This window comes from Opisthocomus hoazin, chromosome 8 (assembly GCF_030867145.1).
Source record: "Opisthocomus hoazin isolate bOpiHoa1 chromosome 8, bOpiHoa1.hap1, whole genome shotgun sequence".
NCBI classification, from domain to species: Eukaryota; Metazoa; Chordata; class Aves; order Opisthocomiformes; family Opisthocomidae; genus Opisthocomus; species Opisthocomus hoazin.
In genome coordinates, this window is record NC_134421.1 from 59,286,578 (window position 1) to 59,310,461 (window position 23,884).

At 41.5% G+C, this 23,884-nt stretch overlaps 1 protein-coding gene across 2 annotated transcripts; it reads right to left on the minus strand.

The window, feature by feature from the left end:
* Positions 1-187: 187 nt before the first annotated feature.
* PUS7 (pseudouridine synthase 7) lies at positions 188-23,526 on the minus strand. 2 transcript variants are annotated; one of them, XM_075429025.1, is made up of 17 exons: positions 23,440-23,526; positions 22,540-22,695; positions 19,861-20,339; positions 17,856-17,952; positions 17,644-17,745; positions 16,611-16,755; positions 12,205-12,316; positions 10,814-10,891; positions 9,021-9,149; positions 8,666-8,791; positions 8,314-8,375; positions 7,725-7,885; positions 6,767-6,893; positions 5,926-6,027; positions 2,744-2,873; positions 1,542-1,633; positions 188-950 (listed from the first exon to the last, which is right to left on the minus strand). In XM_075429025.1, the coding sequence occupies exons 3-17, from the start codon at positions 20,223-20,225 to the stop codon at positions 814-816; spliced, it is 1,965 nt and encodes a 654-aa protein (XP_075285140.1). In that variant the 5' UTR covers positions 20,226-20,339; positions 22,540-22,695; positions 23,440-23,526; the 3' UTR covers positions 188-813. The 2 variants fall into 2 exon arrangements, with proteins under 2 accessions (XP_075285140.1, XP_075285141.1); XM_075429026.1 differs by having other exon boundaries at positions 189-950; positions 17,868-17,952.
* Positions 23,527-23,884: the final 358 nt, after the last annotated feature.

The following is a 23,884-nucleotide window of genomic DNA, read 5'->3' on the forward strand; positions in this document are numbered from 1 at the left end:
AGGCACTCCACGGGCGGGAAGGCGCCGCCAGCCGCCGCGCCCTGCAGCGCGGTGAGCGGCCCCTCGTCACAGCACTGCGGCAGCACCAGCTTTTTGGTTTGGTTTAGAAAGAGGCTAGAAATGCAACGCCTTTTCAGAACAGCTCTATAATATTTTTTTTTCCCCTGTCAGACGAGATGTGTAAAGGAAGTGGTTACTGATACACACTTAAACTTCTAGGTTAATTTATTCTCAGTACCTGTTCTTTGGTACAGGTATTGGTAAAGCTGGAAAATGCACAGAAGTATTTTCCCAGTGAAAAGACCAATTAATTAAAACAGCTGTACAGCACAGAAAAAGCCTTGCTAACACTGCTCTACTGCATCAGTGCAAATGCTACTGGCAAAAACTCTTGCGATATAAATGTTCACCGATACCTTAATTTTGTTGTAACTCACTGTCCTAAGCTGTAATTTAATGTATTTGAAGAGACTTCAAGGTGTGCTGAACTCATGAAAACATTCGGTGCTTGCCAAAGAAACAAAAAAGGCAAGCTAAACATTCTTCCAGGTCTGAAACTATCACAAGCTCATTTCTTAAAGATGCACCCGTGGCACACCTCAAGCAACTTACTCATTCGTTAAAAAGCACCAGTCTCTAAGATCTGCATTAGATTACAACCACCATCTTTGCAAATGACTACTGAAATGCTAGCACTAATAAAAACTTTAAAAAATACAAATCTCTTACTACCATCTTTAAAGATTTGTACAGAACATGTGAATAGGAAAACATTTTATATATGTTAAAATGGAAGTCATTTTTTCAGTTTGTTCAGCGTAACCAGGTGGTATTCAGTTGCGTTTGGTTTTTTATGCTTGTGTCCATTTTCAAAACTTCTCGAATCGCCATCGTAGCGTAAGTGGATGGGGGAAGGGAGAACTCCATCTTTAGTGCCCTGAATTTACCATCTATCACAAGGGGTAAGAGGAGACACAAACAAGAAAACGTTGGTAAGGGCATGAAGTCATGCTTATTCTGGAGGCCATCTAAACTGGACTAAAATTTTCCACGACCAACCCCCCAACCCATAAAGCAAAACCACCACCACCACCACCACCACACTGCAATTTACAATCCACAGTGGAATTTCATAAAACAACTTCTTTTTAACATTTTCTCTCAGCAGTAAGTGGTGTTTTGGGGTTTTCTTCTTTTTAAAGCAAAATAAACTTTTGTTCGTTAAAAACTGAATTCACTCTTCGCTGCTTCTGGAAAACAGTGTCAGAATTCAGATTTCACAGACATTTATTGCCAAGCATTTACTTGATTTTACATATGTCTGTAAGAAAATACAGACTGCTGGAAGAATTGCTCGCACTCTTGAGAAATAAGGGTCCTTATTTAGACACCTAACTTTGGATATTTTAAATACCATTGCTTAACAGTCTAGTTAAATGAAAGCTCTTCCTTAAAAGCGCTTTCACTCTGTATGTAGCAGTTCAAAGTAACAGTGAGATGAAACTTCTTTTCTGCAAACATCAGCAGAAAAATCAACTTACCTGTAGGAAGAACTGGTAATGGTTTTCCTTCCAGCTTATCCAAATCCGTAGTAAATAATGGGATTCTGGGATCGTCATATGCAACAACCTCCCTTCATAATATACATCAGATTTGTAAATTATTAATTATTTAGACTAAAATTATATATATTATAAATTTATATAAAATAATATTTTTATTATATAATACTATTATTATTCAAATTTGGCAGTTACAACTGGAATGGAATTTCTAATAAGGTAAGGCGGCATTTATGGTGCAATAACTGATAAAGCTTTATATAGAAGACTTGCCTCTGTTTAATGAAGATTGTAAAAAAAATAAGAAAAAAAGTGAGAAGTTTCTTTGTGTAACTCATCTGTTTTCCCTCACGGACTGTCAGGATTTCCAGCTATACAACAAATATAGTTTATGAAATTATGGGAAGAATGGTGTCAACTTGAAGAATACTTGGGGGGAGGAAGCCTTCATTTTGAAGAAAGCCATCTAAACTTCTTTGAAAAGGCTTAAATACATATTCTACTCTTTCTGCCATTCATTTAACAGAAATCATTCCATATATAATGACAAGGCTGGGAAAATTAACTGGGAAGTAGATAAACTTTAAACATCAGCACTAATTAAAATAAAGTGTAAATGTTTGTATTTTTTGTCTCCCCTTCTAAACCCTGTATATTTTTTTCTATGCATCAGTGATCAAGTCTTTCTGCAGGTTTGTACAGTAACCTGTTTAATAGGTAATTCTTCCGTTGCCGTGACAACTAGGTTGTATCTCTAACAACAGGGATTTAGTAGGTTTAAGTGATACAAATCTTTCTAAATGACAGATCGGTTACTGGAGATCAACTTTCTCATAGCAAGACTACAACAAAACCCTGTTTTTATTATTATCTATCATAGTTTTAACATAAGTAATTATCTATGCAGTGTTGAGACAAGCCCTTGCAAGGAGTGTTAACAACTAGACAGATGTCTCTGACACTCGTGCATCACAGAACCAAGGGCCCAGGGAAGACGTAAGGCTATGGTTCAACTTCAGCGGCACAATAAACAGGAAGGAAATGCAGAGAGATTCCTCCCTCCCTGTGCTTCAGTCTACATGTACATCCCATGGGCTCATCTAATGGTTCTTGTATTCAGTCATCCCATGTACACTCCATGCTGTCAATTCAAGGGTAATTTCCTTTATCCTCCTACTTACCAACTGACATTCTGAGGCCGAATAATAATCTTTCTGTAAGCTCCAGAAAGTGAGTAATCTCTAATCTTATGCCTCATGTTGTTGATATCAAGATTGTCAGCCACTAGCATTTCCTTGTAGGCCTCACCAACTGCAAGAGAGGAAAGTATTTAATAGAGCGTGGTGCAGCCAACTGAAACAGCCCGTTTTCACGGGATCATTCCTTGCCTTAGATTTAGTACTTTTCAACATATATGGGATATTACACAGTAGTTTAAAATTACTTCTGGTAAATCTTGTTACCTACAATGTTTGTTTCTACAACCTGATTAGTAGAGGCAGTAGCCAAGAAAGAATCTTAGCAAATCAAAATTTCAGCTGAAAACACAATTTACAAAATATTCTATTGACATTTCACTGACTTCTCATACATGCTTTCCAATTACCTGAACTACACCAGACTAATCTCAAGTACATGGAGGAAGAAAAATTGGGTCAGACTACCCATTGCTCTCTCTTTGAAAAAGCAGCAGAGTGAAATGATTGAAGAGAGCCCTCTGAAGAAATTATTTGGTACAGACCTTTGAGTACACTGCCCACAGAAGGAGTAATTCTGTTACAGTTTTGTATCCTTAACTAAGGGTGTGTGCATGCACACCTGGGGAAGACAGGGAAGGCAATGGAAACAGAAGAATATACTGCAGCTAAAATGCTGTCTGGTGCCTTTAATTTGCAGTGCAACTGCCAGCATCACTTCACGCAGTTGGGAATTTTAAACAGGAATAAGTTACGCTTACTGTGGGCAAATCCCAGTATAAATATATTGATCGTAAAAAATTGCAGCTTTTCTTTCCAGTCTTTTAACTCAATGTGGTTCAGTGCCACGCCTCATCATAAACAGATCTCTACCTTCCAGGTGTTTCAGAGATGGATGATAAATGGGATCCTAGCTCTAGGACTTAGCTCTGATAGGCAGAGGGTCTCAAGAGACCTGACTGGTCTTCTACGGACAACCAAGACAAGAGCAGTTCAAGCAAATATTGAGGAAAACAAGCATACGTACTGGGAGACTCATTTGGCTAAGCAGGGAAATCATGACTAAGCTCGTATGCAAGGACACATACAGTAGGTAAAAGCTAGGGCCAGCTACGAAGGAGGAATATACAAACATCCCAGGATATGTACGGATGGTGTCAGGAAAGCCAAAGCTCAGCTAGAGTTGAAATTAGCAAAAGACATCAAGAGCAACAAGAGTTGAACTGCAGCGTCAGGAATAAAAGAATACAACGAGGAAAATGTTGGCCTGCTGCTAAACGGGGCAGCTGGTCTAATGACAGACATTAGGCTGATGGTCTCAGTGCCTCCTTTGCCCAGTCTTGACCAGCAAGGTCTCCTACGTTCCTAGAGGCGATGTTAAGGAAACAGAGGGACCACCAGTAGTGGAATAAGATACAAGCTGAGTAAGCTGGCTCATGTCTTGGTAAAGCTTTGCTCTATCACCTCTGAAAGACTGTGGAGATCAGGGGAGGCCCCCGGTGACTGCGGAAAACTAAGTGTTGCACCCATCTTCAGAAAGGGCAAGAAGGATGATCTAGGGAATTACAGACCACTCAGACTCACTCCAGTCTGTGGGAAAAGTAATGGAGCTAATCCTCTTGGAACATGTTTCTGGGCACACAGTGAGAGTAATAATGAGCATGGTTTTACCAAAGGGGAAGAAAAAAATAAACAAAAAAGCCACCAACATTACTGCCTTCTATGATGAAATTACTACATCTGTGGATAAGGGGAGAGCAGGGGCTGCTGCCTGCATGCAACATATTTGACATGTTCCCACAGCATCCTTGCATCCAAGGTTAGAACATTACAGTGGGTGGACTGCTAGTTGGGTAAAGAACTGTCTGGCTTATCGTCTCAAAGGATGGTCAACACTGGTTTGACCTCTGCCTAGAAGCTGGTTACAAGCAGAGTTCCTCAAGGAACAGGGATGTGTCCTGTTAAATACCTTTAACAGCATACATGGAGGAGAAGCTGGAATTCACCCCAAACAAAATCAAGCTGAGGTGGCAGTCAATACAGCCAAGGGCAGGACTGCCATTCAGAGGGACCTAGGCAGGCTAGAGGAACGGTCCAAGAGGAACCTCATGAAATTCAGCAAGGACAACGTGCCATACCTGAGAGTGATTAACTGCTTGCAATGGAACAGGCTAGGGAGCAACTCTGCTGACGGTCACCTGGGACTTCCAGTGGAAACGAGACTTAGAGCACCCTGCCAGCAGCAAAAGCTAATAACAACAGGAGCTTAACCATAGCTACGCCAAGAACAATGCCCTTTACTGGGCTCTCATGAGACTGCACTGGGAATACTGTCCAATACAAAGTAGATGCTGATAAACTTGAATGAGTCCAGTGGAGGACCACCCCAATGGCCAGGGGTTGTAGCACATGGCCTGTGGGGAGAGCCTGAGAGAGCTGGGCTTCTTTAGCTTAGAGAAGACTTAGAGGAGAACTTAGAGACTATTTGTTCTTGAAAGTTGCAGACCTGACAGGACAAAGCCCTGAGCAAGCTGGCCTAAATACAGCTCTGACCTTGCTTTGACCAGAAGGTTGGACTAGATGGCCTCCTGAGGTCCCTTCCAACCGAAATAATTCTACAACTCTATCCCTTAATAATAGCATCATGTTTCATGCAAGTAATTATAGATCACTCAACCTATTCCATTAAAAATAATTTAGATCCAATACACTTTAAAAGATATGCTTTTTTTTTTTTAACATTCATATTGGTTAATATTTAATTAAGCAGATCTGGTTCTTTTCCTAACTTCAAGTGTTTGCTTGGGTTACAAACTCTAGACGTTTGGTTTGTTTTCTAATTTAAACATCAAATGCATACACTCTTCAACTAACATTTCACGATTTTTCTCCCCTTGCACTGTAATTTTACCTCAGTAGATTTATTTCCTTGGAAAAGCTACTCGCCAAAAAGAAATACGACACAGATTTATGTTAAACGAAACAAGTTACAATGCAGACTATTATTATCACAATGGGAGAGGCTGACAGTAATGTATCAGAACTCTGAAATAGTGTATTTTTTCAATGGTCACCAAGGTTGACTAGATCTAATCCTCCTTTTAAGAACAATCTTAGAGCAGACTTACATTTTCAGAACGAGTACGTAAGTTAACGGTCAGACTTACTTTTATGCTTTGGATAAATCACATCAAATCCAGGCAATGGCATCACTACATCGTGGATAGTGTAGTTATCAACATCTCCTTCTTCGATATGAACAGCTGTGGCTACAGGCAGGACCGAAAAATGAAGAGTTACCCGTATGGATACCTGTGACAGTTAACATTTGCTAAATTTAAAACGAACCATTTAAGCAAAACAAGCCTACTTTGAGAAGGATAACTACTGTGTTTTATCTCCACTTAACAGACAGCATTTCCAAGAAAAGAAGTAACGGTCTTCAAGGCTGTCACAGTTACTGGCAGAATCACAACCCGGCCTCCGGTGCCATTTAAAGCCGAATGAAGTAAGGACTGCTAGATGAATAGTCCCCTAACCAGACATCAGGCATACATGAAGGAGAAATACTGTGGATATTCTCACCCCAGGGAAATGCCAGAGCACATCCAAGTAAAGAAAGTTTTAACTGAGTGGAGTCTCCGCTTTACAAGATACTAATGCAAACAAAAGCTTCTGTGGTTAAAACATTCATAACATTCTTCCATAGTTCTCCACAGCTCAACTAGGTTTGAGTTCGTTCTTGAGGACAATCAGTCCTTCATAGTCTCTCTTCCCTATCCAGCTATTTGGAAAAATTAGCAAACCAACAGCTCATGGAAGTGTACACCACATTTCTGATTCCTTGCAAAATCTGACTAAATTTGCCAATGGATTCAGAAATCACTGGACTAAAATGGGTGAAGGAAAAGAAAACGTGTATGCAGCATCACATAAACAGAGATGTGCCTTGTTTTCCTAGGAATTTGAACTACACAGCATCACTGGATTTTTGTTGTCTGATTTTACCTCCTTTAAGCGTGAGATCTCCTGGTACAGCTCTAAGCCCGTATTCTTCTATTCTCTTGCTCACCATATTATTCCACACATAACTCTGGTAGCTATGAATATACATTAAACGATTATTTCTTGGTATCTAGAGGTAAAGAAAAAAAAAAGAAACATTAGAAAGAGGTATTTTTAGTTTTTTCTCTCAATAGCAACGAAAAAGACATATATTGAAATGTCATCTTCTCCAACAACAGAACTAACACAATTTCTTGGTATACAGATTTGGGTTTTGTTCAGTATTTGGGAAAAAAGTATGTGAAGAAATAATGGTTTTATACATTTGAAATCGGGACAAAAAAACCTCTGTGCTTAAATTCAAAAGTTAAAATTTTTTTTTTCTGTTCAACAACTCAAACACATGGGGCTACACTGAAATCATACTCAACCTCCTGAAATCTCAAGTAAACTTTGGAGATGTGAAATCACAGTGTTATTCTAATTATCTTCTTCATAAACAAGAAGTTATTCCTCCTACAATGGGCCCAATAGTTTGCTGGTGATGAGATTATTTTCTCCAAAGATTTGGTCTTGATTACAGTACTTGAAAATGACAGTGAATCCACCCCCTCTATGCCAAGCTGATGATTAGCACACCATCAGTTTGATTTATACTTTTAAAGCAACAGAAAAACTCTGATACTGAACTTTCACACAATTCCCCGATCTGTATTGTACATGGTTACTCGTGTAACCGTATGGCTTCCAAAGTACCAGAGAGAATGTTGTATAAACTGTGAAGCTTATTATGCATACATTAATTACACATGTCATCAGTTACCATGTGGCAGTACTTCAAGCAAAAAAGCAGCATAAAGATATTACTCATCAAGCATCTATAAGTCTATTTCAAATTCATCATGATACCACCAAATGAGCGTTTATTCCAGTAAATACCCCGCAGCACTTTTACACTCACTATGCCAAATGCAGAGATTATGTTCTTCATTCCATACTTTAAGAGTCCGCGTAGAAGCTGTCCTTCCACGCACCTTTTTACAGGTAGTTTCTTGAGGGCTGCTGCTGGATCTTTAGTCTTTGCCCATTCTTCTCTGCATTTTACTAAGTACCCCTTTTCAGCTAGAACAAAGATGTAAAATAAAATTATTTCAACTACACGCCAAAAAAGCATCCATCTCACCTTTTGTTAAAACAGTTCAAAAATTAAAGTTTCAGTCACGGTCATTACACAGATTAACAGAAGCACAGAACAGCTGAGGTTACAAGGCTTCACATGCAGTCTGAGCAGACTCTGTGTGTAAGTATTCAGGTCCCTTTTCACCTCCACTGCAAGAAACTGCGCAGCAAGGGAAGAGCAGCAGAGAGGCAGAGACTCTGAAGACTGCTTCTCCACTGCTGAACTGGCTGAAGTTTAGCATGTGTAAAGCTGTCCTCACAAACATCCTTTCAAATTAAAAGAATCAAAATCTAAACGTGTATTTCCCAAACAGACAACTCTTGGAGAAGGAGAGGCAGAAACACTTGATGTGTCATTTTTCAGTCCTTACCTCCTGGTCGTGGTTTTAATATCAAATCCATTACTTCATTCCAATTGTTCTGTAGAATAGCTCTAAGAGTCAAACAGTAAAGTTTATTAAGAACTGACTAGATATATTTTAAGGAGATTTAAACAATTCATCAAAAAAAAAAGAAGTATTAAGTGTTTAGATTTATGCAATATTAAAAGTAGTGGTATTATGCAAGATACTTGCTGAAGTAAGTTGAGAAACAAGTTCTTTCTTCAATCTAAAATTAAAACTGGCACATGCAATATGCTAGAAAAACATTCCCCAAAATACATGAGAAGTTATACAGGGATAATTTTTTTATTTTTTTAAAGGGGATTAAAACAACACATACCTGCCAATTTGATACGTAGGAACAGCTGTGGTTCCAAATCTTTGCATTCCATAGTAATTAATGAATCCAATTTCCCTGAGAGACTGCATTGCTTGCTCTATCTGGTCATCAGTTCCCGTTATGTTTCTAGCATTTAAAAAAAAAAAAGTTATAGACAGATTATTAAAGGCTTACACTCTGTTGTGATCCCCATATTAAAGCTCAATGGCAACATTATACGGAACTTGTCAAATTCAACAGAGTCCTGTCATAGCAGGACTTTTCTTTTTTATAACAGAAGATGCACTGATATCCCTTAACTATTTATAGAAAAAGATTTCTAACAGAATTGTCTCAATGCATACTAACATATTACCTGAGAACAACAGTGAAATGGTTCCCTTGCAGTTCTCCTAATTTCAGTGGATGGTTCTTGTAACTGAAATTTCCTAATTTGAAGTTCATCAAACATTTATTCAAATGAGCAAGTCTTTGTGCAGTGATTCTAAAAAGAAACAGACAACAGTGACCAACCTATGCTTAGAAAAATACAGTTCAATAAATATAGAGATGCTGGCATTTCAAAACAAAAAGCAGCAAATTCAGTTTCCCCAATTTTCTATTGTTGCCTTTTCAAAGTATTTTAATGAAGTATCGAAAAGAACAGATAATTCTTAAGGCTACTTACACAAGAGAAAAGGTATACCATGGCAAAGACTGTTAGTACTTTCTTTTCACATCTATGTTACAGTATGCACTCAAAAAGTAGTATGTTGCAATATTGATGTATTCTGTACCCCACAAGGAGAACTCTGCTTTATTTGAGTAACTACACCATGAATACACTCTAGTTAGCACAGGCATAAAGTAAAGACAGAGTTAAGTAATTAACCACTGTGTAAGCCTAGTGCAGATGAAGGAGTATGAAATCCAATCTGTCACTGATATCTGTCATTTTTGTTCCTAGTACTTTTGGAAGCATACTCTGTTCTTTGCGTTACCAGGATGCTCTTCGACACTTCTGCTAAAATTTATAGCACGTTAGACAAGTGTATCGACTGGCATGGCCAGCGTACTCGGCTCAGAGCAGGCTGGTAAATGCTAATGTCTGCTCTCCTATGCCACCCTTCTCCAAGGCTGCGCAGGGGAGTCGGGCACGGCAGCGCTACTGAACAGACACCACAGATCAGTACGTCCCCCCCAGTCAATGCTTGCGACACACTGAAGGTCTCGGACACAGCATCAAACGTCATCGTGTAAAAAGTAAACGGAACAGCACCCGAGATGGCTACACCACAAGTTTGGTTAATGGTCATCGCTTTGTAAACCTGCCTCGCAGCAATGAGAATCTGGGGCTTCTCAAATTATTAATTCACAACTTAATAATTCCTTTTCCCTGTGCAAACGTATGCACATGCAAACCACTGAGAGGAAAAATACAAACGAATAAATAGGGAATACCTTCCTTTTAACAAGGATTTGATCAAATTTCTGGCTCTGAAACCCTGGAATTCCTCAGTTGAGGAGTGTGGTTTTCAAAAGGTTGTAAGTAATAGCCCAGGCAGAATATTCCAGCTGGCTAAACAGATGTTGTAATATACGACTGTAAGGTATCCATCATTCTCAGTTATGAATGTAACACTAATTTCAAGCACCCAGAAACCATATAATTATCTTGGAATATGACAAAATAGATTTTATTTTCTCTTAGTAGGTGACTTAGAGGAGCAGGTTAAGGCAGGAGAAGTTCCTCATCATTTTTTGCCCCTTCTGGCTACTCAGAGATGGGGAAAGGCAGTGGTTAGCCTTCTCTGGAGCTGTTCAGAGTTCAGTGAGAAAGAAAATAGGATTGCAGATGGAGGAAGAGGGAAACAAAAGTCAGGAAGGAAACGGAACATAATTTTCACAGCGTTATTCTGTTTGTCTGCTGTTGCATGGGAGCCATGCAGCGTAAGTGCAGGCAGGCACTTTGGCCCACAGCTTCAGCCACATACATGTAACCCAGCCTATGACTCCGAGCACCACTGACTGAAAATACCAGCCATCACCACGGAATAAAAAGGGATTACCGCCATTTGTGTCACATGCATACTGAGCCTTCAACGTACTTAGCGAGATATTCAAGCTGTCACGGTAGGAGTGCAAATACTCCAGTATACTTTCACTTACCTAAGAACAGCGATTTCTTGAACTGTTATAGCCCTTTTATCTTTAGTTCCCATGTAGGAAAATATGTTTGGCTTCACTCTTAAAAGCAACAGTAACAGATATTATGTATATTAAAATAGCCACAGATCGAACATAACTTTCAGCATAATTACCTAGAATTATTAATCTTCTATATTAAAAATAGAAAATATACATATATTCCCCAGAACTAGGCTACAATTTGACACCCCAAATACGTGTGACATTTTCTGATCTCATCTATGAGTACATCAAGCGCAGGGAAACTTCTCTGTTTCAATTACACGTAGAAAGATTCACTTTTACCACAGCTGTGATTTCAGAATATGAGCTTTGAAGTACTTCTTTACAAACATCCACTCAATGCACAAATGTGCAGCCACCACTAATTTCACTAAAGAAAATTTCATGTCCATTTCTTTCTTAAACTTCACATAACATGTCTGTTTGAATACCATGCATGCACATTATGTCAGAACATGAGAAGTTAATTTAAAATTTCGTCCCTTTCTCTCCTCGAGAGGAAAATTTCCTTTGTACTCTACAGCCTGGGTTACACAAGAAATATTTTGAAATATTCCAGCTATGGGCACCAGGGGGTAGCAGGATTGCCATTGCATACATTTTTTCACCAAACTATGCTCCTACTATTCTGTTGTCAAACACAAATACTGGTGGTGTACTGGTTGGAGTCTAGATTACAAACATTTATTTTTGGACAGAAAGGGTGAAGGGAAAAGGAGGGGAGAAGCGGGGAAGTTTCCCTACGAGTAGATCACTGAATTGGCCCAGTTTTAAAATAGTCCTTCCCCTGCAATTCACTGTGTTCACACCACGCCTTTGGAGAATCTTTATGTTGCTGCACTTGATGGGGTGAAAGGAACTAAGACTCTGTTGCCATGGAGAAATTAACACATGACACAAAAGTTTATCAACCGTAACAGCTTAGGAACTGATCAGCATACTACCACAACAGTATCTGACAGGTTCATAACACGCTTGCATATATTCACACAGTGGGAAAAAAAATGGTTTCTAATTCAGGTTACACACATTGAAGCTTTAAGCTGCTGATCCCTTCTCAGATCAGCCAACATCAGTTGCGGACCTTTTTCCACTGAAGTAGTAGGGTACAGTCTATTAAATTTACCGAGATCATTGTTTCATTCTCACCTCCTTCCAAAACTTAACAAATTTCATATCTGGTCTTCTAAAATAACAACTTTTTTTTTTTTAAACATTGGCTACAAATTAGGCAATAGTAATCACTTGTGTTGCTTTTACATTATTCTGAAGCATAACATTTACAGTAACATGAAACATACAGGGGGAGGACTCCATGCTAGCCAGGCTGGCAGAAACAACAGTCTTACCTTAAAAATTTGGACAGAACATTAATGGCATCCATAGTGTCCTTGTTCTCCTTGTATAGTACAAAGTGGCAGTAGCTTCCCCTAGATTTTGGCCAAGAGTGCTTTCTTGGATCTTTAAAAACAAAAGGTTAAAATTTGTGATGTGTCATTTTTTAAAAATTTAATTAGTATCTTTGCCATTGCAGCTACATTTAAAACAAATCTGCAAGAGTCAATTTCTGCTAATTTCCATCTGCTTTTTTTAAAAACAGAAAAAAGTTAATTACTGACAGCAAAAGCTGCAAAGCACATTGAAAAAGACCTCTGCCCCTTCCACTGGGCTGTAAACTTCTCTTTAATCAATTCTGTCACCTAGAGAGTCTTGAATGAAATAGTGACAGTTCCTTTGCCATGAAATTATCTAAAAATATACCCTAGTCATTGAACTACCATATTGCCTGATTAAATTTCTTAAATATATTATCATTACAATGACATTCAGCCATAAAAGCCACTCCACATTTCATCTAATGCCTTCTGCAATGAATAGAGGAGGACCACCAGAGCCCTGCTTGCGGTAAGACTACAGTTGTTATTTGTAGCACTAACAGATTCTTTGTTTCTGTAGGATTTCTTCTGTATGTCACACAAAAGCATGGGTCACATCTCTACATAAGCCTAATAAAAGTATACTCATAAAAAACTACTTTAAGGTGAATTTTCTTTAAAAGTCCTATGGGAGAGAGAAATCTGGTACAACAGACATTAACAAGTAATTCAAGCCCAATACCGTGCCACGTTTAGAAGAACGCCAGAAGGAGGTAACTTCAGCTCCTGCAGACTAACGACTGATTTACAATTCTGTACAATTATTTGGTGTTTTCTGGAGAAGGAAGATCATCCACTGTTGATGCCATTACTGGGAAGGGGGATCGATTCTACACAGGTTTAGCAACCAATTTTGAGTTGCTTTGTTTATCAATTCTTTGGTTTATAAGAACAAAACTAAGAATTTGTTTTGTTTTAAATAAGAATTTGTTTATCTCTTGGTAGCCACCAAGCAGACATTCCTGGTTTTGTACAAAATGGGCTTAAGAGTCTTTCATAACAGCAAAAGCTAACTGAAAAAGCCAGTCCTATTCCAGTACATAAACACCAATGCAGGAAGGAAGTTCTTGGGAAATTTTGCTCTTTTTGTTCACATTAGTTTAAGAAAGCCCAGATATCCCACACAGACAGTGAATATGTTTAATTTTCATTAAACTTTCTGGTGAAAGATAATTCTTCTTGCCTTTATTTTTTTTTTTGAGAAGTTGCCATTGATACACACAGTTCTGCAAAAACAATTTTGCATGCTACAGTGTAAAATGCTATGCAGGTAGTTTTTAATCACTTAAAAGTTATTGCAATACTTGCCTCGTACCATCAGTTTCTAAGCAAAGCCCCCCGCCCCGAGTTTCCTAGGACGAAAACTGAGCAGTATGGTCCAACATCTGTTAAGAGACCTCATGCTCCTACTGGTCTCCCTTCTGAGCCACCACCATTCTCACAGTCAATGAAACACCGCATTCAGCCCGAAGAGCAAGGTCCTTCATGGAGAACTCGGTAATTAGAAGGGGAGGAAGACAGAGCGTGATCCTCAAGGAAAGTCTGCTCCAGCTGGAATCATCCTTTAAATTTAACTAATCCATCTTGCACATGGTCATTTCAACACTCTTCAAAAAGTGAGCCCTGATCTGGACCAGGCGACAAGAAGGCTATAGATACTAGATATACCAATGGGCTCCTCATGCTCTGGGCATCACAGCCATGTCCCTATCCACCGCGCTGCTGGCCATGCTGCGTACTGGGAGCCCCAATATTTAACCATTCCTCACCCAACACTTCAAAGTATTCAACTGGGTAGACAGACCAGAGGGATGGTCTGCAGTCCTTACTGCTATGTTTTAGAGTCATGTTACATTTCTGACAGTAAAACCGTATTTCCAAGCCCTTTTTCCAAACCTTTTGCTGCAACTCAAGGGCTGGAAGCTCTTTTATAATATCTGGGATGTAAGGCATATACTTTTAAAATTGTATAAATATGGATGGGGGTGTCTGAAATACAAGGCTGAAGGGCAAAGGCTTGGCTTAATGAAATCAATGGAACATTTACCACAGGTGTCAAGCAGTATTGTCAAAACTGATAATTAACATCACTTACTGCTGGCAGACTTTCTCTGCACCGAATAACTACTGCCTATACTGCACCAGGAAAAAGAGGTAGCACAAGTGCAATTCTTGGCTGTTTCGGGGAATTTTAAGCATTACTTCTGTGTAGGGTTTTTTAAAGAATTAACTGTTACTGGTTTGGCCAGTCTTGTCGCTATTTAGGAGGTCATAATGGTTGGCATTTCATTTTCTTAGCATGAAATGTCAACATCTCTTACCTGTTGCAGTTCTGACCTCTGTCCCAATGCATAGCATAAAGAGCACAAAAGAGCAGCATTTAATTTTTAGACTGTCGAAGGGTTTTTAGAGGTGAACATGCAGGTTTATGGTCATGGGATTGTTTATGCTTTAAAGAGCATCCAACAGTTAGGTGGTGGATGACAGCAATTTAGACAGTTATGCAATGGAATCGTGCAGAGGCAAACAGTGAACATATGGAAAGCTTCAATCCGGGATGCAACAAACTTCATTTGTGGACAATGATGAGACAGCAGTTTACTGACAATTTAGTAAGGCAGTATTTTAAGTATTTTGGGTGTAGACTTACTATAGACACAAAGCAGCTTCTAATTTTAGATTTTAGGAAAGTATGTTTGGTAACCTTTTACATTATCAACAAAAGTAATCAGATATCTCAGCTAATATTCGAACATTCTACACTTCTGAGATTTTTCTTGCCTGGGGAACTCACTCAAGACTCAGACATTTAAGTGGCTAAACAAACACGAAAGATAAATATACTCATGACTAAAAAGAACTTGCACTCTTAAATCCTACATTCATAAGCATTTACACACATTCACGGAAACTGCACACATCTCCGCCAACATGCACAGGTGTTTGTAGCACCACAACTTAGGAATCCAAGTTTAGCTAGATGGTGCCTCTCTGCATGACAAGATGGTGCTCCAGATAATGTTTTAATCCTAGAGACACATCACTAAATTCTTTTCAGTGTATTTCAAATACTTAAATTGTTTTATACAGTATCTCTTAAATCAGACTGGTCAGCTTAGTAACAACCAATTGACTGTAACAATGGTTAAAGAATAGAAGCAGCAGAAGGAAAAGGTGGAGGTAAAACCATTAGAAACCAACAGAGAACAGAACTGGCTGAGGAGAATTTTGTGCTGGTAAGTATACACACTCCATGCATAAAACATGCAAACATACAAATTTTCTAAACATGTTTAAACAAGATACACAAATATATTATAATTGTACCAATAGAAGTACAACATTCCCATATTTGCTTAGAACAAGCCTTAAAAAAGAACAACTAAATTGAATGTGGAGATGGTGTTATTTCCAATTTTAAATTACCTTATCTCCTTATCCTTTCTCCAGCTCCTTCATCTTTAAAATGAAAGGGCTAAGTTTACATATTGTCACTTGTAGTAGGTTGAAACGACCTATGAACGCAATCAGTTTAAACCAAACCAAACCTTAATACTTTCTTTTGTTAAATGTGCAACATTCTGCATGTATACAATCCTCTCAACTTACAGCAGCAACAAATTTTTAGTAACATTAAAAGACGTAGAACATATGAATTTATCCCCAGTAACCAAAACAGTATTTGGCATGATTAAGGTGCATAACACTTCATTTTTAAAACCCTTCATTACTTTGATTATTCCAAAATAGTAACTGTGATTTATAAAGAACAATCTTCTGCAAATATAATTAGCCTTGGAAGCAGAAGTAGCCTTAAAGATCATGGTAAATATATTACGTTTTCATAAAGCTGTAACTCTGAGAAAACAAACAGGTGCTTGTCTCTACTCAAGCCATTGAGAATTTTGTCATGGATTTTCAAGACAGTCAAGATTACAATGACTGTCGGTGTAACGTACGCATTTCACCTACAACCTCTTACTTCCACAATGCATACTTACACATCCAGGTAAGTTCAAATAATATCGAAAATAAAGGCCCTATTTTGCCTATTCCCACTGACACAGCAGTAGATCCTCTCACTTCTAGCACGGCTGTATTTGATGAATGATTTGGAAAGAAAAACAAGTAGAAATTTAAATTTGAGGCACTCCTTGTGTTCCTAGTCATTTTAGACGCACGACGTCAGTTGCAAAGAGGCAAAGCAAAGCCAGACTACATTAGGAGGTACGCTGCATTTGAAGTACTTACTAACGCTTTTTATTTTGGGGATAATTTTAGCATTTACTTTACCCAGCTGCTGTGATACTGAAACTCACTTGCCAGTGCTTTTTTCCCAGCAGCATGATAAGCAATAATGTATTTTTTTCCATCTCGATCTTCTGTTTTAGTCTCCAGCCCAGGAAACAAGGACTTCACAGCCTGATGGATAACTGTTCTTTTTTCTTTGGTGTCTTCAATTACCTGTGTTAATACAGACACACACACACACAAACCAAATGAAGTCATAGAAAAGGGGAGGGACATGCTTAAAGAAAACCTACCAAATCACCCTAAAGTACTGAACAGGCATACTTTTAAAAGTCTGGCCTACTTCTTAAAATTAGTTTGAAAAATAATAAGTAACTGCTACAAACCCCAGTCTCAACATTCACAAAGAAAATTCTCAAGATTTATTCCCATCTTCTGTGCTTAATAAAATTCCCTCTTCTAACTAAAACTCTGGCAAAACAAAGTTTTTCTATATGCATTACAGGAAAAAAAAAAAAAGGCTAGATAAGAGTATTTAACGTGTGAATGCTTATTTGAAATTGTCAGATTTAATCCCACTCATCTCTGTGTCCCAAATTTAGTTCAACACTTATTCTTCAAGTACGTGGACCATTTGAATGTTTAAAAATACGAAGTTTTAATTTCATTTTGTACCTTCTTATTTTTCTTGTTACAGAAGAGCATATTTATCTTCTTTTCTATTAAATCATTAAACACTGACCTTGAAAACAGTCTTTCATCCGGATGGATGTTTTATTTAATCCTTCTTATATAATTTTTCTATAAAATACTACTAGACAGAAAACCAAAATAACGCAAGAAAATTTTAACACTACAGAAAGTAAGACATGTACTTGAGTTCGTATGTACAGCCCCACCAAAATCCAAATGACAACTCATGTGCATGAATTTCAGTATATCTGTAAGGCTTTACAGAATTAAACCCTAAAATGGAAGCACTTCATCGTGCATCATGTTCAAACTGCTCTTCTACCTCACACGCACTGGAAAGCATGTACCTGCCACTCACTCACTCTCTCATCCCCAGCCACCAAACTTCGTATCATTTATTAATTTTACCTCTATGGCAACACTCGTTTCCTTATTCTTAAGAAGCTGCAGCTCCTCTAAACGCTGCTTGTCTTCATCTGACAAAACTGCAAATGTTTCCTCTGACGGGTCCTAATACATATTTGGGGGGGAGGAAAACAAACATCCAATAACCCTCATGGAACAACTTTCAGCCTTTTAATGTTTTTGCTTAAGGAGCACAGCTGTTACCAAATCTTTACCTCAAAATTTACCTCATCATCCACTGGAACAGAAAAGTCATCTAAATGGCTCACACGTCCATCTTTGCCTATTTCATGGACAACGAAGTCCGAGTATCTGATAGGAAGAAACACATATTAAAATTGTAATTAAAAAAAGAAAAATCCCACATCACATAAAGTCCTTTCCCAAGAAGCTGTTTGTTAGCGGAATTCAGTCAAGAATTCTGAATTCTCTTAATTCAATTCACGTAAAGGAAACTTCAAGCATGAGAAAGCTGTACCCGTTCCCACCCCTCAGAAGGATACCCGGGGAACACAGAAGAAGGTCTGGCGTATCTAAACACGGCAGACTTCTCTGCAGATAACCAAAGACCTGCGGTGATTATTCTGCGCCATTTTCTCATTAGCTTGCAGAGATCAGTAACGCGTGGCCTCAGGCCCAGCCATTACTGACAATGAAGACTCTACCGCACCATTACGATGCGAACACAAATGCAACAACTCCGTCACTTCAGACACCCTGCACAATAAAGTGCGTGCTAGCCACTCGTTAAGGAAAGCAGGACAAATTCATCTCTGTTACACATATTCAATTACAGAGAATGACTTTCAAATAAACAGTTACTCTGCACACTCCACGACAGCAACAAAGGATTTGACTGTGACAATTTCGATCAAGTCACTATAATAAAGACATTCTGACTTGAACAGAGCACAGCCAGTCTATGCTGCAATTGATAAATGATTTTTAAGTAGCAATTGCTTGTAAAGGAAAAAAAAGTAAAAGAAAAAATTCTTAATCTATGAATGTTGAAAGATGAATATGACTCCACCATGGGCATGTTTCTACTCAATCTCCCCCAGGCGCCCGTTTGCCATACGTCGGTGCAGCCATACACCATATTGGTAGAACTCCTTCCTGAGGAGTGTTACGCGTCCTCTCTCTTACTATCTGTAGCTGTCTAGACATGCTAGTGACTGTTACCATAAAAATGCCAGCATTAAATTAACGATAGGTGTTATAAAACAGGATCAAAGAAAAACAGTGAGCCCACGAACATTTCTACCACTCGGCTACCTTTGGCCAGCTTGGTTCAAAACTGGCAGGTTTCCCAGAAGGAGCTTCAGCACAGACCGTGCTCCCCAATGAAGGATTATGCTGGCTGCTTAATGCTGCATATAAAGATTAAATACATACATAATATGTATATATCACTTCATTATGCAAAAAGATCTATCTACGAAGCCAATATTTAAAAACAGGGACTTCTTGATGTGTAAACAAAGCATCCTTAACCGCTTTGTCAAGTCAGGGCAACAATAATTCTCACTTCAGTGAGTTTTCGTATTTGCATTCTGTTTCATTGAAAGATGCTATTTAATTTAAAAAACCTAGAAGTTTCATTAAAAAGAGAGCTACTAACCCAAATATCTTATTAAATATATAATGTAAAATTCCTGAGTTATAAAATTCCCTTCTATGTTCTGTAAATGACATTACAACTGATCAGACTATAATTTAAAGCCCAAGGGACCATCTGACAATATACATGCTCAAAGGCTTTAGCACAAAAGTGTCAGGGAAAAGCAAAGAAGAACCAAAGAGGGATGGTTTCAACACCATTCTCCGGTGCATCTTGTATCAGCACTGAAGAGTGGTACAAAAGGTGAGTGTACTGCGTAAGCTTTTATGCTGTTTGCTGCTGCCAGCGAGGAAGATAAACTGCAAAGGTTAGTGTGGTCATGTATTTCTATCTATACACAACTTCTTTCTTTAGAGCTCCACTTGACAGGAAAGAAGAGAAGGGGGAAAAAAAAAAAAAAGGGAAAAAAAAAAAGAAAACAATCTAGAAAAATCCCCAATTAAACCTTTCTTTCAGTCTGAGCACTAGAAAAAGAAAGCGATGAACCTCCCAAGTGGCCGCACATAATCCAGTTGCATCCTGTGAGTCAGAAAAGGAAAATGGAGAACAACAGCTGCTTAACACAAGGAATCAACATACAGAATGAGACAAAGAGTTACCTCTCTTTCAAGATTCCAGAAAACCCTTTATGAGAGCTAACAAATTTAGTTATGCCAACATCACTTTCTGTCAGTCCATGCTTCATCATGTCTGCAAAGCTCTCTGGATCTCCATCTTCATCACTGTCCTCTAGTTCCTCATCTTCCTGCTCCTCGCTTTCCTCATTGGGGATTATTTCATTTTTTGTGTCCTCCAGCAGGGATCTGTCAGGTTGTTCTGTTACAGTCTCAACGCTCTGCCCAGAGTCGTTCCCTGTCTTAGACTTCTCTGAGATCTTCTGTCTTTTAATTTCGTCTGCATTAGCCCCATCATCCTCAGCGTGAGGACGTTTCAAGGCCACACTATTCATTTCTACAGTTTCCATGTTTAAGGCACAGTGTAGGACTGCAAGCCCTGAGGAGCAAGAAGAATGGCTTATCTCCCACCTGCTTGCGAGCAGTTTCAGTACATAGTCTCTTCACTCCAAGGACTCTGCGCCCTGCAACAGTTCAGGAAAACCACATAACTTTCTGCATTTTTAAGTTAAACATCAAGTAAAGATTTTGTACAGCTAGAAACAATATCTACTTGGGAAGAGAGAAGGGAGACGTTGAGGAGACTTCATACCCACCCAAGGCAGCATGCATGTTAGGCTACAGAAGAGCAGGATTCAAAACCTCACTGACCATCTACCACCACCACCACTCTTGCCAACTCTCCCCACAGCTTCATCCAGCCCTGCGCACACAGGCTCTGCTGTCGACAGCAACTGAGTGCCTAAGAAACTTTCTGTTCCCAAGCTTTCTGTTAAACGTGACTACTCTCGATTATTCCTTGTTCTACCGAGATTCCATCTTGCAAGGATTGAGAGAGGATGGCTGGATTCCCCCAAGCCTGAAATCTCATCTAACACACACAATCCCACACGGAAGCCAAGGTGGCAGCAATTCAGACCAAAAGACAACAGGGATGAGATAACAAAATCGTTGAATGAATGGGACAAACAAAGCAACAAGGAAGTGAAATGATCTCCAAGAAGAACACGACTACTCATGCTGGTGGAGCAGAGCTCTGACTCTTCCCTGGCAACTTGAGCTGCCACCTTTGCATCAGCAGAACCACTACCTTCAGATCTGTAAAACAGAGGAAAACTGACTCTTTCAGAAGGTTTTAAGCAAAAAAAACCCCAACTATGAAAAGATGTATGAATGTGACCGTTACAGAAACCTGTCACCCCTGAACCCAGGTATCAGTAGTTACACAGGAGCAGACACTACTCAGATGGGCAAGTTAATAACCAATACAACTGTAAAAGTGTTAATAACCTAGTGACATAACACAATATTGCTATTCAGCAAGATACAGCAGAGAAGTCTGGGTTTATTTCTGTATTTGTGGAAGGAGACCAGAGTTCCTACAACTAGGCAACGATGGGACCTCTCTCCCAGCATCACCCAACTAGCACACGGGTGTGTTGGGGATAAGCTGCAGGGTCTGGTAGCAGGGGGCTGCATGGGAGGAGGCCACCAACTGCCCTGTGCTGGTCATGTCCAGTTCCAGCTGCTCAGCAACAGACCAAAACCACTGCCTGCCAGAACTCCAACTCATCAGACTAGCACACAGAGCCTCTGCTCCGGCTTTTTTAAAAAAGTGAGGCGCTGCCAGTGGCAGAAAGTGCAACGGGAAGCACAGGAGGAGGCGTGGACAACGTGCTAAAAAAGACACGGCGGGAGGCACGGGGAAGGGGACATTGCTGGGGATGCAGCTGGAGATGCACTCGTGGGAGGAGGCTCTCCACACCAGGGCAGGGACACCTCTCAGGCGACCGTGGCCCATGGAGGTGCCCACATCGGAGCAGGAGAAATGAAAAAGAAGGAGCAGAAGAAAGAAACGTCCATGCACCAACCCCAAGCTGCCTCACCCAAGGGATAGCGTGTAACCTGTGGGACAACCAGGGCAGGGGGAGGAGGAAAGTAGGGGAGGAGCGCTGTCTGCAGCGACGGCAAGGGCGAGGAATGGAGTTTTCCCCAAGCATTTGTTTAACTGGTTGTCTTCTTCGTATCTCACTAGCCAAATGAGTAATTAAAAGTTTACGTTAACTGGCAAAAAAATTAAATTCCCCACGTCAAGACAGTTTTGCCCACAACAACAGGCAAGTTTCTAAATTAACAGGATTCAACTGTTCCTAAGAAATTAAACTAGGCACAGAGCACACACATCACCCTATATTATTTCTCCAGTCACCAGACAGCATGTTCTGCTTAATTTTGAAGGGTATGTTTTTACAGGAAGCCTCATCACTAACTCGACAATCACCACGTGCTGGGTTGTTCACTAACTGTTCCCCGTTAGCTGTCAGCCACTGCTGATTTCATTGCCTGGACTCTCCATTGCAGAGCTCACAAGCTCAGGGTAAAGGGGCGGGAACAACAGCTTTAGAAACATCTGAAATGTTTTGCTCAAATGCAGAACTGAAAATAGATGCTAGAAAAGAGAAGGGACAAAAGTGAAATAAGAAGAGACTAAAAAAAAACAAAGTATGTGATGCCTGAAGTGAGGGGTGCCACAACACACGTGCAAGAAAGCAGAACAATTAGCAAATCAACGTACCCTCAAGCAGAAAGCACCGGTGTCAGTTTGTCCTCAAATAAAAACAAATTACATAAGTCTTCTTTAAAAATAAAAATTAAAAATCATACCCAAGAGAAGCAATTCACCGGCATTTCCAGATCCTTCTCCTATGTTCCCAAAGCCCGGGTTATAAAGCACTGATGAGAAAAGGCTTCTCGGTGGCTTGCGAGCGTCTTGCACAGCGAACAGAACAGCACTCGGCACACTGAGCTCCCCCGAGCCACCTGCCAAAAGAGGTAACCAGGCAAATCTCACGCTTCTAAAATAAAATTGCATTACCTAGTTATGGAGCGACACAAACTGTTGGAAAAATTTAACGCTGGCCTCCGAAGCCGTCGGGCACGGCCTGCTCTGACAGCAGCGGAATGCCCTGCGCCAGGCGGCGGCCGCTCTCCGGGGGCAGCTGCCGGGGGAGCAGGCGGCGGCGAGCCGGGCCCGCTGTCCGCTCACCGCCCCACGGCTGCCCCACCGGCCCGGCCCGGCCCGCTCCCCAGCCAACCGCGAGCGCCTCCGCAGCGGTGCCGGCGGGGGCCCCGTTTTACTGGGGACGGGGCCCAGCGCCGGGTTCCCGTGGGACGAGGCAGGCGGGACCGGGAAGCGGCCGGTGAGCGCAGGGCGGGGCGGCAGCGGGGGCCCCACCGGGTGGGGAGGCGGCCCCCCGCCATGCGGCCGGGCAGCCAGCGGCGGCTCAGCACCGCGGCGGGAGCGGAGCGGAGCGGGCCGGCCGCTGCCAGCCCCAGGGCGAGGGGCGGGCGGAAAGGGGACGGGCTGCCGCCGAGCTGCCGGCACCACGCGGCCCGCCCGCCGCCGGCCTGCCCCGAGGCCGAGCCCCCGGCCCGCCCGGGCTGGGAGCAGGGCCCGCCGCGGAGGCCGCCCGCCCGCCTAGAGCCCCGGGCGGCCGCGGCTGCCGGGGGAGGGCGCGCCGGGGCCCGCCGCCGCGCGGGAGCCAGGGAGGGGGTGCCGCTTACCGCACGCCGGCGCGGGAGGACGAGCCAGGCGCCAGCGCCGCGAGGGGCAGGGAGGGCGGGAGGCGGCGGCCGCAGCGAGCGGGGCGGGCCCGCCCCAGCTCCGCGTGTGCGGAGGCGGCCTCCTGCCTGCGCCCGCCCACGGCCGGCGTCGCCGCGGCGGCCCGGCCCGGCCCGTCCCGACCGCGGGGAGCGCTCCTGGCCGCCCGCCGCAGCCGTGTGCCGGCGGCAGCGCCCCCCGGCGCGGCCGAGCCGCGGGTTGGCGGTGAGGGGCTCGGCCGCGCCGCGAAGGGAAAAGCGGGCGGTGCCATCAGCCGGCGCCTGGCGGCAGCGCCGTCCGTCTCGTTGAAGGGTCGCCGGGCCGGGCCGGGCCGGGGCTCCCGCAGCCTGATCTGACGGCGGAAAACGGCCCGAGGCGGCGCGGGGAGGCGGGCAGCGATCGCAGGAG